The sequence below is a fragment of the Apteryx mantelli genome, chromosome 1 (genome assembly GCF_036417845.1).
Source record: "Apteryx mantelli isolate bAptMan1 chromosome 1, bAptMan1.hap1, whole genome shotgun sequence".
NCBI classification, from domain to species: domain Eukaryota; kingdom Metazoa; phylum Chordata; class Aves; order Apterygiformes; family Apterygidae; genus Apteryx; species Apteryx mantelli.
The window spans coordinates 210,829,793-210,844,843 of NC_089978.1; the positions used below are offsets into that span (position 1 = coordinate 210,829,793).

General features: G+C 37.4%; 1 protein-coding gene across 1 annotated transcript in view; it reads right to left on the reverse strand.

Annotated features, from left to right (window-relative positions):
- Positions 1–15,051, reverse strand: part of SEMA3C (semaphorin 3C) — a 128,755-nt gene that overhangs the window by 37,247 nt on the left and 76,457 nt on the right. The window contains exons 5-9 of the mRNA XM_013944048.2: positions 14,247–14,366; positions 10,292–10,382; positions 5,778–5,897; positions 3,476–3,618; positions 1,193–1,307 (exon numbers count right to left, since the gene is read on the reverse strand). Of these exons, the coding sequence (XP_013799502.1) occupies positions 1,193–1,307; positions 3,476–3,618; positions 5,778–5,897; positions 10,292–10,382; positions 14,247–14,366 (589 nt within the window). The remainder of the gene's footprint in view (positions 1–1,192; positions 1,308–3,475; positions 3,619–5,777; positions 5,898–10,291; positions 10,383–14,246; positions 14,367–15,051) is intronic.

Sequence of the window (15,051 nt, forward strand, 5' to 3'; positions counted from 1 at the left end):
TCTGCATTTGTAACTATGGTTATATTCTTCTTCTTTGCCAATGGACTGTGCTAAGAGCTCATACTGAGAACATATTATCCTATATTTTGTCATACAAAAAACTAAGCAGCTCTAGTTCTTTGTTGAATAGGAGTAGACCAGCAAATTGGAGCTCTGAAATATTAGCTATTGGATGCTAAGAATTTCTGAAAGTTAGTCAGCAAAGTACCTTATATGTACTGAATTACATCAAATTAGGATTTGATTCTATGCCCATTATGTTCCATAGAAATCTGTGAACCAAAACAAGTACACTAAATATTTGTAATGATACCAAGTCAGAAAGAATCTGAACACCATTTGTTTCGATGAAGATCAGGAATAATGCAACAGGAGATAGATGAATTACAATGGAGAGGTCAGAATCAGATGCAGCCCCAGTGTGGGGTTCATTAGCTATTTATATGTATGTGTATATTTATACTTATATTTATATATACCAATACACATACCAAATCTTTCAATACCTAAATTTAGAACTATGACTTTGTATATCTCAGCTATGGGCAATACAGAAATTGAAACTTTTTGATAATGGTTTTTGGCACTTAAGGATCAAGATCTGCATTTAATTAATTCCTTACTGAGAGGAAACCTTATATGATTGCTGTATAGACTAGTCATTGAATGTCTGCAGTGTTTCACATATGGAACTGAAGATGTAAATGTTTGAATAAATCCCAAGAAATTATATTTACTCATTGTATTATTGCTAGTGCCAGTAATGACATTTAGTAGTATTAGCTTGAGTCATCAGATAGAGGCCTCCAAAAAAGAAAAACTGTATTGCAAAAAGGCTGTATGTTAAACAGTGATATAACAGTTTCAAAGAGATATACATTAAAAAGCCTCTATCATAATCCTAGATAGTAGAAAAATAACAATAGACTGCACTTACATGTTCCCTTCCAAATATTAATTCCTTACATATATATTCTTTACAAAGTGAAGATTAATTATCTTTATTTCAAAGATATAATGCTAGTGACTCAGAGAGATGTAGGAAGAAATCTTTTGTTTCCTGTCACAAAACTTCAAGGTGGATTTGTCAGGGACCTCTACAGGGCCAAATATCACTGTGGGAACTTTAATGTTTAAATATGTTCAGGGTGCAGGATTTAGGTAAAACTTTGTAGAGACTTTCTTGCCATACCTAATTCGTCAAAGTATGTTTCTGTTCCATCTTCATCCATTACTGAGCACACAAGTCTCGCTTTCAAGAATGTTGTCCACTTGTTTACAAGACTACGCTGACCACCTGTGTCATTCTGGAAAAGAATATTATTTTCATAAAAATGAAATACAACACAGCTAATAATTTATTGGATCTTCCCACAGTTTTCTCAGGTTAATGCTATCCATCATCTACAAAATATCTAATACAAAAAAATAGATAAGCCTAAACCAGCCCCCCTCATCTAAACACTCCAGATCTGGGGAGAACAAAAACTAGTTTTCTGAGGGGACTTGCTGAGCTGGGCTAACAGGCTTGCGAGGGCACTTGATTTTGTGCAGCCAGTAAAAGGCTATCAGAATAAGTTTACCTTATGGATGGAGAGTTATGAGAGTCAGCAGCAAGTTGAGATCAGTCACTGCCTTACAGTTCTCCCCATGAAACCCTTGTTTCTTTGTTCACATCTTCAAAGAAGACATGCCCAATGTGACTTGTCTCCTAGTGCCAGCCCTGCTGTGAGCACACTGCCAGCTCACGCAGGAGGGTACTACAGCTCCCAGTGGGTGCCCAGCAGTTGAGGGCGGTTTGAGAATTGTCCTGTGCATGTCACTTTCCCAGAACGAAGAGACCAGAAGCTACCTGCTATTTTAAGCTGTGTAGCTCTGAACTAAATTCTGAAATGACAGCTACTATGGATCACTAAGCTCATTCTGTGCTGCTGCAAGTCTTTCTAGCTGGCTTGGTCCAGAGCTAGCTTAGTCACAGCTAGCTCAAGGAGCTCTCTGTCTGACTCCAGTGCAAAAGAGAAAGAATGATTGTTAAACCAGACAGTGCACCACAGAGATGATAGCTCCTGGCTCGTTATGCTGGTGAAGGACTTAGATCTAAGAGCAGCATCTTGGAAACTGTATATCACAATGTCACCCAAATGAAGGGAAAAGGGAAAATGAGGAACCTATACAAATGTGCTTTATACAAAATGCTGTGCATGTTCCACTGATGCTCCTGGAACTGGTAATCAGGCTTTTGGGGGCACCCATAAGGGGCATTTTTGGGGGTCTCTTTTGGCACCATTGTACTAATCTATTTGGACTGTCTCAAAGGTGTTGATATATGAATAGGATGGTATACAAATATGGCTAGCTCAGAATTGTATTCATGTCCTTGGGATTTTGCCATTGACTTCAATGTAAGTCTAAACAGTTTGAGGCCTTTCAAAAATCATCTGGGCTTCATTATAACAGTAATAATACAGCTATAATACTGTGAAATGTCTTCTTGCAAAATACCCAATAGGGCCTTTGGGCACCTTCACAAAAACATAAAAAAACCAGGGAGATTATAAGACAGATCACATGCCTCATCAAATTGCCAGAGAAGGAGCTTAATACAATCCCAGACGTGCCCTTACACCCTGCACAACAACATCGCAAAACATCAAAATCTAAGGAAGATCCAGATTAAAGAGCGGGAACACACAAACTCTAACAATTATCTTCCTGCTCTTTCCAAAAGAAAGCCTGAAAAGACTAGCAGTAATTGTGCATTTTATAATTTTGCTCTTGTTAAAAAAAAACCAAAAAAACTCCATTTCACAAGATATATTAATAGCTGCTTCAATCATTTTTCATGTATAGTTGATTATAGATACAAAAAGGAAAGAGACAATGAGGAGTGTGGTGGTTGTACATTCATTACCCGTACATGAGTAGCCATAACTCCTGAGTTTAATGTCTGTATGCATGTTCTTAAAGTTAGGCTCATACATACATCAATGCAAGACCTCTGAAGGGACAAATATTATAAAAATTAAAACAATATTTGAAAGGTAAATCAACCTATTTAAAAGCTGAATTCTGATATTTCCAAATTTTTGAAAGATTTTATGTGTGTAGGGGTGAAAACTTTAGCTGTTTTATAGTTCAGTTTTTCTACGCAAAAAAAGGTATCTGATTCATGCGAAGTAAAGCAAGTTTGGAAATTCAACATTGCTATACCTATTCTGAGACAGGGAGAGAAATATACAATTTCCTGAATCTCTACATTTTCATATCAGTGTAGATATAGCAGATATGAATAACAAGCTGAGGCTCTAGCTGTGTGTTCAATAACATCTCTTCTTAATTACGAATGTGGAAGCTGAAACCGGAAATTTGTTTCTAATATAAATTAGAGGCTTTTCAATCATTTTAATGAAACTGTCATTTAGCTTATCAAATTGTAGTAGCCGTTTGTCCCAGCAACCTGGCACACAATTCTTACTGGGCATATTCTTGCAATCATTGAATGAATTTGCTTTGTGCTGCCGCTGTTGTCTGTGAGTCTCTCTTTGAAGAAGAAGTAGACTTTGGCATCATTGGGGTCAGTGCCATCTGGGATAACGTGAGCATCCACAAAAATAGGCTCTGAAATGAAACAGGCCAAAAGATGTATCAGTATAAGCAGTTAATGTTTTGACAGTTACTGACCCCTTTAAGGAACTGCTATATAATGCATATAGATGTATTGCTGTGGCAGGTTGAGCTTAGCTCTAGCCTCGTGTCTGTATATAACATATATCACTAGGTACATGGTTTCAAGCCAGCAGCCTTACGTTTCTGCTGCATCTCATTTTATCCTGCAGCAGATTTTTAGAAAAGTGATTCAAATTCAGAAGCAGGAGTGTTAGTTTATTAGAGGGATTAAAAGACTTTGAGGAAGAAGGGGGAAGAATCAGTGAGTTATCGGGGCACTTTAGGAAAGATTCATTGAGGGAAAATATAAGATGAAAAGTAAGTAGCTGAAAGACTCATTAGGAAAAAAATAAACAAGGTACTTTAAAAATACATAAATAAGAGAGGAAAATAGCTCTTGGAACACTGAAAGGAAAGCAGGATTTGCAAATGCATGAACAGTGAAGTTTCCCAAACAGTGGGAACAGTGAACAGTGAGTTCATATCAGAGGATGATAAACAGCAAAGCATATATGCCAAACACTGCAAGGGAGCACTAAGAGAGCAAAACAATAAAAATCTGGAATAGCAGGCATGTAATTTTTGAAGGACATATATACACCTAAGATTACAAAACACAGTAGTGCTATTACTAGTATTCTCCTTTAAACAGTACATTATGATATGCAAGTGACTGTGTACTACTTTAAGGCAATCTTTTATTAGGCAAACACTATTGGTGCTGCTACCTGCCTTTGCTTTTGGCAATTTCCTATGCTAAAATCTAATGAAAAGTGGGGGGAGACCTCAGAAGACCTCCTTTGTCTGAAGGAAGAAGTGGGCCCTCTTCCTCTCTGAAGGATCTTTTTAATGGTTATGCAAGGTTGCTTGATTGGTTTAAATTGAGTACAAATCTTGAAACAATCCAATACAAAGCTTTGATCTCTGACAGAAAATTCATTCCTGCGACTGTGGCATTTTCGTGTTCTCATGAGGCTATTCTCAATTACAATATCAAGTATCATGATTCTGTCTCTAAAAGAACATGGAAATAAATTGTGCTTGTCAAGTACCTCTTCTGAGTGTGTTTATCAGGTATATTATCCAGTAATTAGATATTTTTAATGGCATTCTTTCCCAATTCACTTTGGGATATGTAGGGGTGTGTAAGAGAGTAGAAAAATAGAAGAACAAATTAGAAAATAGTTTCCTCTTTATAGCAAATCTAATTTATTCTGATAAAATAAGTTGTAATCCTGTGACAGCAGTCACAGGTATAGGCAGGTACTGCAGGAGTCATATACAGAAATTACAGGAATCACCCTAAAAAAATCAGTCAAAAAAAGTAATTCATGTTTAAGAAGTTAAAGTATGCTTAAACATACTTTAAGAAAGTATGTTTATTTCAACATACTTTGAGAGTGTTTTAAAACTGAACTATTATGTTAGTTGCTCCTAACCTTTGACATTTACCTTTGCTCAGAGGGTCCACCACCATTTTCATTCAATGCTGTTTAACTGGAAGGAGTCTTCTTACCAGTGAAGTCAGGGAGAATTTCCACATTGATTTCAGTGAAGCCAAGTGTTAAGTTTTTGTACCCAGAAGTTAGCTTTCCTACTGTGTCTTGATAATCAGTCTCTTACCATAGAAATAAATGGCAAAAATTGTCAGACTTAACTAATAATAGGACTCTCTCCTAAATACATTTTGAATACAAGTGGTAGTGAGCCCTCCACAAGAGGCAGATTAACCCGAATTGACTAAATTTGTAATTCATTGTAAAAAACGTAGAGTCATACGTTCTAATTTAAGGCAATATCTTATGCATTAGAGGTGAAGAAAGTACTCCCCTAGAAGTCAGGCTGCCTGACAACTTGTCTTTGGAAAGGTTTTCCTACACTTTCCACCAGGTGGGGTGGCCCATGATGCTGGCCCAGGCAGTGAGTCCTCTGTTCCTTCACACCACTTGAAGTGTACTGTCTAGAACATGTATTTGCACATATTTCTTCTTCGTGGATTCACTTTACAAATTAAATTCAGAAGGGGAAATAAAAACTCTTTATTTTAAATGAAGCAAAGCAGAGATTCTATGAAACACATTAAAAGCTTTGGTAAAATAAATCCATCTTACCGCTTAGCCACTTTGAGTTGTGTTGATCGGTTCTCACGGCATTGCGTTTGGTTAAGCTGCGGAAAATGGCAGCATCCGTCCCCATGAAATCAATATACATTCCTGAAAAAAGCTCTTCATCTACAGAGAATTGAAATGGGGGAGGGAAGGAGAAGAGAAAATAAATGCAACGTTATGGCTTTTGGGAAATCCATATTTAGTGATCTATACTTATGTTGAACTCTTGCCAGCTCTTCATTTGCATAGTAGTCTATACACTTAAATCTTGGGTGGTGGGAATGGTGTCTCCTCTGATTTACAAAGACACAACTAAGACTGAGAGAGAATCTTTGAATTTTGCTCAAGGACTTTTGGGGAACTGCATAATTAAATGCAGCAGCAAAACCACATAAGTGGTGAACCTTTCTTTGATATGAAGTTTTAGTGACTGAACTTTCATTACTAAGTATCATTGGAAAATCAGGCTAGTGTTATCGAAAAGCATCATATTCAATTTTTTAAGTAAGTACTTAAAAAAGCTTTTTTGTTATGGGAGTAGACAAAATGACTGGGCTGAATTTATTGCTGGTGTAACTGGCACAACATCTATTGCTGTGAATGGATCTGTGCCAATTTCTTCCAAGAGTATTCTCAAGGCTGCCCCAGGCAGCCTCAAGCTGATTTCAGTATTGCAGAGGCCAGACAATCATATTATTGAACTTTACTCAGAGTAATATGGAGCAACAATTGCCCCCTTTTATACACTTGATTCTAAGTATAGGTCTATTTTGTATGAACGGAATTAGATATGCAACTCTTACATTAACAGAATTACGAACTTTTGCTCCCCGTGCAGGACTGAAAATTCAGTTCATCTGTCAGACGGTATATCTGTGTTTGTGTGTGTGTGTGCATAAATACACACACACATATATATATATAATTATAATTATATATACTGTCATTTTCCGCTCCATGAATAACCAAGCAATTTCCACTGACTAATGGCAATGAAAACCCAGAGTAGAAAACAGTAGCTAAAATAAACTTAAACTTTCAGAGTGGGAGTGGTGGCTGAACACATTCCAGTACAGCTGGGTCCTTTGATTGATGTTTTTGTCTGAATTCCTGGACTACCCAGAGAGTGTGGTCAATCTGGCAAGAGTCACAGGTTCTGAAGCGCTTGAGGCTATTTTTATGCTTTGATGTGTGTGTGTGTGTGTGTGTGTGTGTGCGTGCGCACACATCAATATGGAAGACTATCGGCTCATGAGAGAATTAAACCCTAGAGACTGTATTTTTCTACTACTGGTTACAGCCAACACTGAACCCCTACAGATTAGCTAGTGTATATCGCAGGCATTCTGCTTTTGTCTCTCTCAGGGAAGAGAGGAATCATACACAGGGTAACCCGTTCCCTTGGGATAAAAAGTATAAAGATTTAAACAATGCATTTGCTGCATGTCTGTGAAAAATTTACTTCCTAAATATATATTGACAGAATGATGTTAGTTCAATACTTACTTATAATCAATGTTTGTATATCAGCCTCATTGCCTCAAACCATCAAAGCTTTATTCTGATGAAATAAGTTGGTTGAAAGAGATCAGGCTTATGGTTCTCACTAATTCTCAGTGCTTTGTATACACACACACACACACAAGTGATGATAATAATAATGATGATGATAATAATAATAACATGTAATTCTAAATCCTATTACATATCAACTCTATCAGATATGTCTTTAGCATTCCTGGAGTCTGCTTGCTAATCATGTACCAGATGACATCTGTCAGCTCTTCTTCCTTTCAGCTAAATTCTTAAATTCCACACAGTTTATTTGCACAAACAACTAATTTTCACTACTTCTCTTTGTTATTACGGGAATTACTGAATTGATGAGGTATGTCTGCTTTTGTAAATACTTCAGAGCCTTGGCGGGAAAAAAAGACATACATCTTGCACATTAGTTATGCCAAGCTTGATCAAAGCACATTTTTTATTGCTTTGATGCAAAAGTGTCTTTGTACAATGGTAAATTGTACCGAGTTCTAATTTGTTTTTATAATATCACTTTCCTCTGAAAAGTGAATCACCTTTCCTGTTTCATTCTAAGGTCATATTGTGTGTTATGCAGGACGCTAGCAGTGCCCAAAATTGATGAGAAATTGCAGCTATATTTAAAAATGGTTCTTTTATTGTGGAAGAGTTACCCAGTCTAGTAGTATTTCCCAGCTTCTGAAGACAGAGAAAGGAATTTCTTTTGCAGAAGAACACTCACATGAGAGTTCACTACCATGGCTTCCGTCCCCATCATTCTTAGGTCATGCTGTGAATTATAAAATCTTCCCTTTTCCAGCATGGATATCGAGGCTAACTTCATTCAAGCTTAATGTTTTTGAAGTGACTGAATCTTGTAGTTACAGGGAATTCAGAGAGAAAATATGTAACTAAATCTGTAGGAAAGTCTTGAAAAAGAATTTGACCTCTGTTGAATAATTTGAACCTTGTAGATGAATTATGTCATGAAAGATGGGTCCAACATGGAGGGAGGTCTCTTCAGTCACATAACTGAGAGATCAAGGAAGATAATGTAAAGTCCACTAAGATGAACAGAGCTGCCATATATCTATTACAGGAAAAAAAAAGTCTTACTGTTCAGAAACAGTGTACTTTGTACTAGGATTTCATAAAATCTAGAAGGAATGAGGAAACTTTATTCTTTAATGATAGTGATTCACTTAACAAGACCAGAGCAGCAATGTGGAGCAGTGGATTAATCCATTACTGGATTTAAACAAATGTTTTCTTACTCAGTGAGTATGTGTAAACACTGAACATAGATCACTGGTGAGATAAAAATATAAAGGGAACAAATTTTCAGAGGTATCTTGGTAGCATTTTCCTGTCTTCTTAGCATTAGAATTCCCCTTCAGTTCATACCTTTGTGAAGGAAATTATTTGTCCTTTGTACTATATGTATTAGCAATGAGGAATGAAAAAATATTTTAATTTATAGTTTGAAGACTATTTATGATAGAATATATGATACTTTCCTCATGCTCCATGAGACCCAGACTTTTAAGGAAATATCTAGCACAATACGTACGTAATTCTCATTGATTTCAGTGGAAGTCGAATGGCGGACACACCACACATTGTTTCTTTGTAAACCCCAGGTCAAATGCCTAGCATTCTGTGTGCACTAAATCCTCTTTGCTAAAGGAAGTCTGAAAAATCTGTGCAACTGCTGTCCTCTTTGCAGCCACAACTCTTGCAAGGATTAGGTACACATTCAAAACTCGAGGCTTTGGATGCAGAGCCCTGTGAGCGTGTTGGAAATGTGAAAGGCGCTGTGTCCGGCAGTGAGGAGGACCAGCAGCACGGCCAAGGGCTTGCCCCAGCTCAGCGGCAGCCCCGCCGTCCGGGCAGGCCCCTGTTTCTGCCTGGCTGGCAGCACGCTGCTGGCAACCTCCTGCCAGCTGGCAGCAGGCACAGGGAAAACAAAAGAGTTGATTGAGCAAGCCTAATGAATTAAGGCAATGTTTAGTCATCTAAGTGCCGTGATTTAGCCCAGTCATTTCACAGAAGAGAGTTTCTCGGGGAGCCACTGACTCAGTATGCCTGCTGAGGAGCACTGGGCTGCTCCTCAAGAAAGCCCACAGCCTAATCTTCTGGTAGAAAAGAAAAGAAAAGAAAAGAAAAGAAAAGAAAAGAAAAGAAAAGAAAAGAAAAGAAAAGAAAAGAGAAAAGAAAAGAAAAGAAAAGAAAAGAAAAGAAAAGAAAAGAAAAGAAAAGAAAAGAAAAGAAAAGGAGGAGTTTCTTTTACTAATGACTTGGGTTACACAAAGCCTATGCCCCCACTGAATCTGCACTTAGGTGTGTGATAGGCCCTGCAGTAACTATTTGTAAGGGGTGTATCTCACTGTCACTGAGAACAGTCCCACCAATCCACAAGGATATTTTAGGTGTGCTAGTTGTATCACTCTCTGGCCTTTCATATGGAAGAAAATTGCTAAATTGGTTGGGTATAAAGCCAACTGAGGAATGAAGAGCCATGTAATAGCTGGTGGGCTCTACAGCAGACATGACAAGAAAAATGAAATTCAAACTAACTAAAGTCTTCAGGCTTTCTTTCCCTGGCTACACCGAGATGTTACAAATGATTAAATGAGACACGAGTACTGCCCAGGATGAACAAGGTCAGAAACTGTTCAAACAGAAATGTTAGACAGGGTAATAGAAAGTTGAAACTAACCCTGGGAAAAAATGTATATGCTGGAAAAGCGACAATCTTTTGTTTTCTGTTTCTCTCCCTCTTTCTCACAACAGCTAATTTCTGCATTTTGTTCATGTCTCCATCCTTAGCTTCTTGTAAACCTTGTAACAACTTCTGCCCATCAGCACTAATGCAATGGCCTCCTTTTCACAGGCTGACACCTGTGCCCAGCTCATTTATGACATCTCATTATTCCACACCATGCATGATAATAAGGCGTTAGACCTCAGCATCTCAGAGTATTTTTACTTACTGATCATAACAGACACCGTGTTCACATTAGGATTGAAAGAGCAGCGTCCTTTCCCTGATTCACACTTGGAGTCGATCTTGAAGATTTGTTCCTGCAATGTAGATGTTCACGTCACTTCTCATTTTAGAAACCTTCAGAGATAAAGCACTTTTTCTGCTTTGTTGTTTCCAGCATTAACAGTGCTCAGCTCAGGACTGTTGCTGTACTATCTACAATTTAGCTTTCCTATGCAGATTTGCATCGCCTTTTTAGACAACTTTCTCACTGCTACCCAGTTATTTTCATGATTCTTGTTATAATTGAAGATATTGAAATAGAGATTTTTTTTTCTTTCAGCTCAGTTATGCTTTAGAGTCTTTGATTGTCCTGATAATACCACAATAACATCTGTGGAGATATTCTGTGTTTTTGAAGTTACCTATCGTTTATTTGCTGAGTACATGGTGATACTTATATTAGTCTAAAACATTTATAATAAAGCTATTAGAACAATAATAAATGTTAAATATAAATCTCATACGGCAACCATTTTGTCACAGTACAAATATTTTGCTTTTTATTGGGGTATCAGACCTCCAAAAAACCCCCTAAATCACACTTCTTTTATTCAGTGCCATCTCTTGTATTAAGCTCAGCGCTCCAGTTCTGTGGTGACTGATGATTCACTAGTATCTCTTGTTGAAGCCAGAAATCTCTTGGAAATTTTTTGCTGTTTAGGAAACTTGGTATGGGGCCTTGTTTATATTTTATGGGATTTATAAATAGGAAATATATTTGGCAAAGTAGAAGCAACCTGGACTACAGCTTGAAATACAGACAGTCCGAACATCTTTATACTATTCCCCCATCTTGGCGCACTTCTTCATTTCCTAGTTCCCAATAATACTAAAGAGTGCAGGTATGCTGAACAAAAAGGAACTATTGGGTCCAAGTCAAGTTCTTAAAAATTGCAGGCAATAATGGAATAGATATAGATCTAGAGCACATCTACTCACATACCATTGCACACCACATGAAAAACTTGTTCCTAGCATCCTATTACAAACTTAGACTATTTAATAAAAGGCCAAAGGACACAACTGCAAGGGAGTGAAAAAACAAACAAACAAACAAACAAACCCTTAAAGTATCTCTGTTTCAACTGAAAAAGGTAGTTAACCAAAACTCCAAAGAAAGGCTTTTGTGATATACATATCAATGTTGTAGGTATTAAACTAACGCCAGCAACTCCTTATACCCTCTTTCACTATTAATGCAAATCACAATGGAAACGGGATGCCACACAGATCACTGAGCAGCCATCTGGTGATAATAAATTGTAGACTCTACTGATCTGAAATACTCAGCTACAACAGGAAGTTTTCATATTCTATTATCTCTTATCTCTTTTCCCTCTCTTCTGTTTTGCCTGATTTAATCACAGAGATCTTATCTGCCACTTTAGTAACAAGCCCTCTAAACAATGATAAAACATAAATATGAAGTTTCTACTATGATTTGTTTTTTTGTTTTACTTCTAGATTAATATGTAGTTTGATATTAATCTATATTTGCTACATTCTACCACTATTTACCAAATCAAAATGTGCAATGCTGCACTATTAAACTGGCCCCAGGACAACATTTAATTTTAATATATATTAAACTACTTATTTACTCTGTAATTAATTCACACAGTGATTATATTTGCTTCTGTTTGCATCTGCTCTGCCCTTAGAATATGTTTGTGTGACTAAAAGAGTCATTAACAAACACCAAAATATCAAGTATGCAGAGCAAGAATTATTTTTTAAGCTTTGCATCAGGGAAACATGATTTAATAAATAGGGCAACATTCTGTGTCATCAATGAAGTCACCTCCCGGAGATTATGTGAAACCTTGGAGACAAAAGAACAAAACAGGGCTAGTTCTTATGATTGTTGGATATGACTCTTACTGTCAGGCTTTGTAGTTTCTAGAGAAAAACAGATGTTCTTTTTTAAAATAGCAATTTTGCACCTGCAAAAACAGACTTCTGTGCATGGAAAACTGTGAAAAATTCAAGGTGAAATGAAAAAAGCAGAGAAAAAGAAAAGAGTTCTCACTATTCCCATCAGCACTACATAGTTCTTCACTCTGTTCCATTAATTAGGCATGCATTTATATATGCAACAGGTTCAGAAGGAAATACTTGATTTTAAACAGTTGTGCTATTGTTGGCCTGTACAGTAATGGCTTTGAGAATGCAATGCCTACAGTCAAATGTCTGACAGACTCCAGACATCTGAAACAGCAGTTTATTTAATCAATTGATCATAGGCATGTAGCTATACAGACAGGCTAAAGGAAGCCAATTCTGCTCTTCCAAGATGTGTATCTTTATTTTTAACTTAAGAAATTTAACATCTTGCATCATCTGGAGGTCTAATGTCTTTTTTTTTTTTTTTCCTCCAATAGAAATCTCATGCGCAACAAGCCAAACACTAAGAGAGTCAAAAGTTTTCTGGACTACGATACTACTGCTTAAACTTATTAAAGGATATTGCATGTATTAGAGACAAATGAGATCACTTCATATGTTTTAAATATTTTTCAATAAATAAATTAGGATAATGAGTTGTTAACTGAGGAAAACAGACCTCAGTTTCAGAATATAAGCAAAATAAGCTAATACAGACTATGCAAGCTAGAGGGATGGATTTACTCCATCAGTTCTGCTTGCTCGTGTTTTTAAATCCAGGCCTACGAACCTCCACTTCTGGACAATTAGGAGTGAAGGTGCAGTGATTCAGACTACATCCTCTGTCAAGGAGGATGGAGCCAGAGAGCGATCTACCAAAAGCAGCTGAGATCATCCTGTTCAAACCTACCTGGAGAAACAGTGATTTATCGCCTCCCTGGCAGCCTCTGCAGTAGGCCTGGGTCTTGGCCAGAGTTCCCATCATACTCCCAATGAAACCAGTGATGAATTTCCCACTGTCTTGCCTAGGAGCAAGCCCAGCTTTTAAAGTTGCCCTCTCATGGCAAAAGTCCAGGTAGCACTCTCTGATCTTGCTTTCTAACACATCTGCTTCCACATTGCACAGGAAAATATACAGCACACCCCTGTGCCTGCGGATATGAATCTGACCCAAAAGCTGCTGAGGAGCTGGGTCTCAGATAAATGCTTTTCTTTCTCCTTCTGCTTGCTTAATTTATTGCCTATTACATTTGCACATAAACAAACATTTCACTTTCAAAGCATGAAATCTGGATAATGTATTTATGAAACATCTGGTACTTTGTATATTTAAAATACACAGTGAAAATGAATACAGAAAAATTGAAGACCTATTGAAGAGAAAATTAAAGAGAAAATTGAAGAGAAAATGAGATTTACACCCTTGAGGATCTCACACTGAGGAGAAAACTTACTGACTTCATCCTGGCAGAGTCTACTGGGGCAGAACTGCTGTAGATGCAAATTCACTGGGAATATTACCTATAGTGGGGTTGCACCTAACTGATATTAAGGTGAAGTCCAGCAAACAGTCACATAGCTGAATATTTAACCCACTTAAGTGTTTATTCCAGGAATCAGTAAGTAACACACGGTAGTATAAAAAGCTGGCGAACTGCCTAATTTACTTTTTATGTATCTGGCTCTTTCTTTGCAAGTATTTCTTGACAATTTTCAGAATTCAGAAAGAATTCATCAGATAAAATAAGACGTTCTTATCAAAAATATCCCAACATTTTAAGTGACTATTGAATTTTTGGATGAACATCATATCTGAGCATAGTTTTTGAGCATGGCTTTATTTCTTGCTGGTAACAGGACTGTCAGAAGAACGTGGATCTCTGTTCTTTTTCTGTTTTACATGGATGAAGGAAACTACTTGGATCATAGATTTGTGCAGTATCAAAATTTTGAGTTTCGTATAACACCAGAAAGACTCACAACACGACGAGTGGATGAAGTGAGAAGGGACCCACCTCAGACCTGCGCCCTCTGTTGACGTATACACACACTGGACTGAAGGCTCCACTGCCGCAAACGTACAGGTGTGTTCGATTGTAGGACTGTATCACACGCACAAAATTTCCACAGCCATGCTGCAGGGAATACAGACAATACAATTTCACTCTGGCAAAGGTTATTAGATATTGGGAACTCTAGGGCATCAAAACAGTTGATAATTTTAACAGTGTCCTAATAATTTTAATAGTTTCCCTGTAAACATGCATTTTACAATACAACTTCTTGTAACTAGTCACATTAAGATGAATTCACTTCCTCTGTCTTTTCCATTGCCTTTATAAAGCTAAACGTTTGACCTCCGTTCAAAGCCTCCAGCCTACTTGCTTTACGGCACGGTCTTTTGAAGGATCTGGAGGAGGGGCAGAGGACTGGGGAGCCACAGTGAAGGGTTATCCCTTTGCTGTCTGTGTAACAAAGAAAGATGAAGTAGGAAAACAGCTAGTGAGTTTGGCAGTCACCGAATTTCAACAGCTGCAGACTTCTGTTTTCTTTCCTTGCCATTTTCTCCAGTCTGGGAATCGGGCATGGATAGGGCACTATAGAGGAATTACAGAGGGGTGAATGTAACTTCCTATAAACACACAGCAATCTGATTTTCATCCACAGACCTTGCATGGGAAGAAACAGGACCTCTTCAGGAAAGTAAGAAGCTGCCTAATGAAGTTTTTTTAAGACAATCTCTTTTCTCCCTATTTTATTTCAACATAGCTGGAGATAATTAAAAACCAAAGTAAACCCAAATCTCAGATCCCATATTTG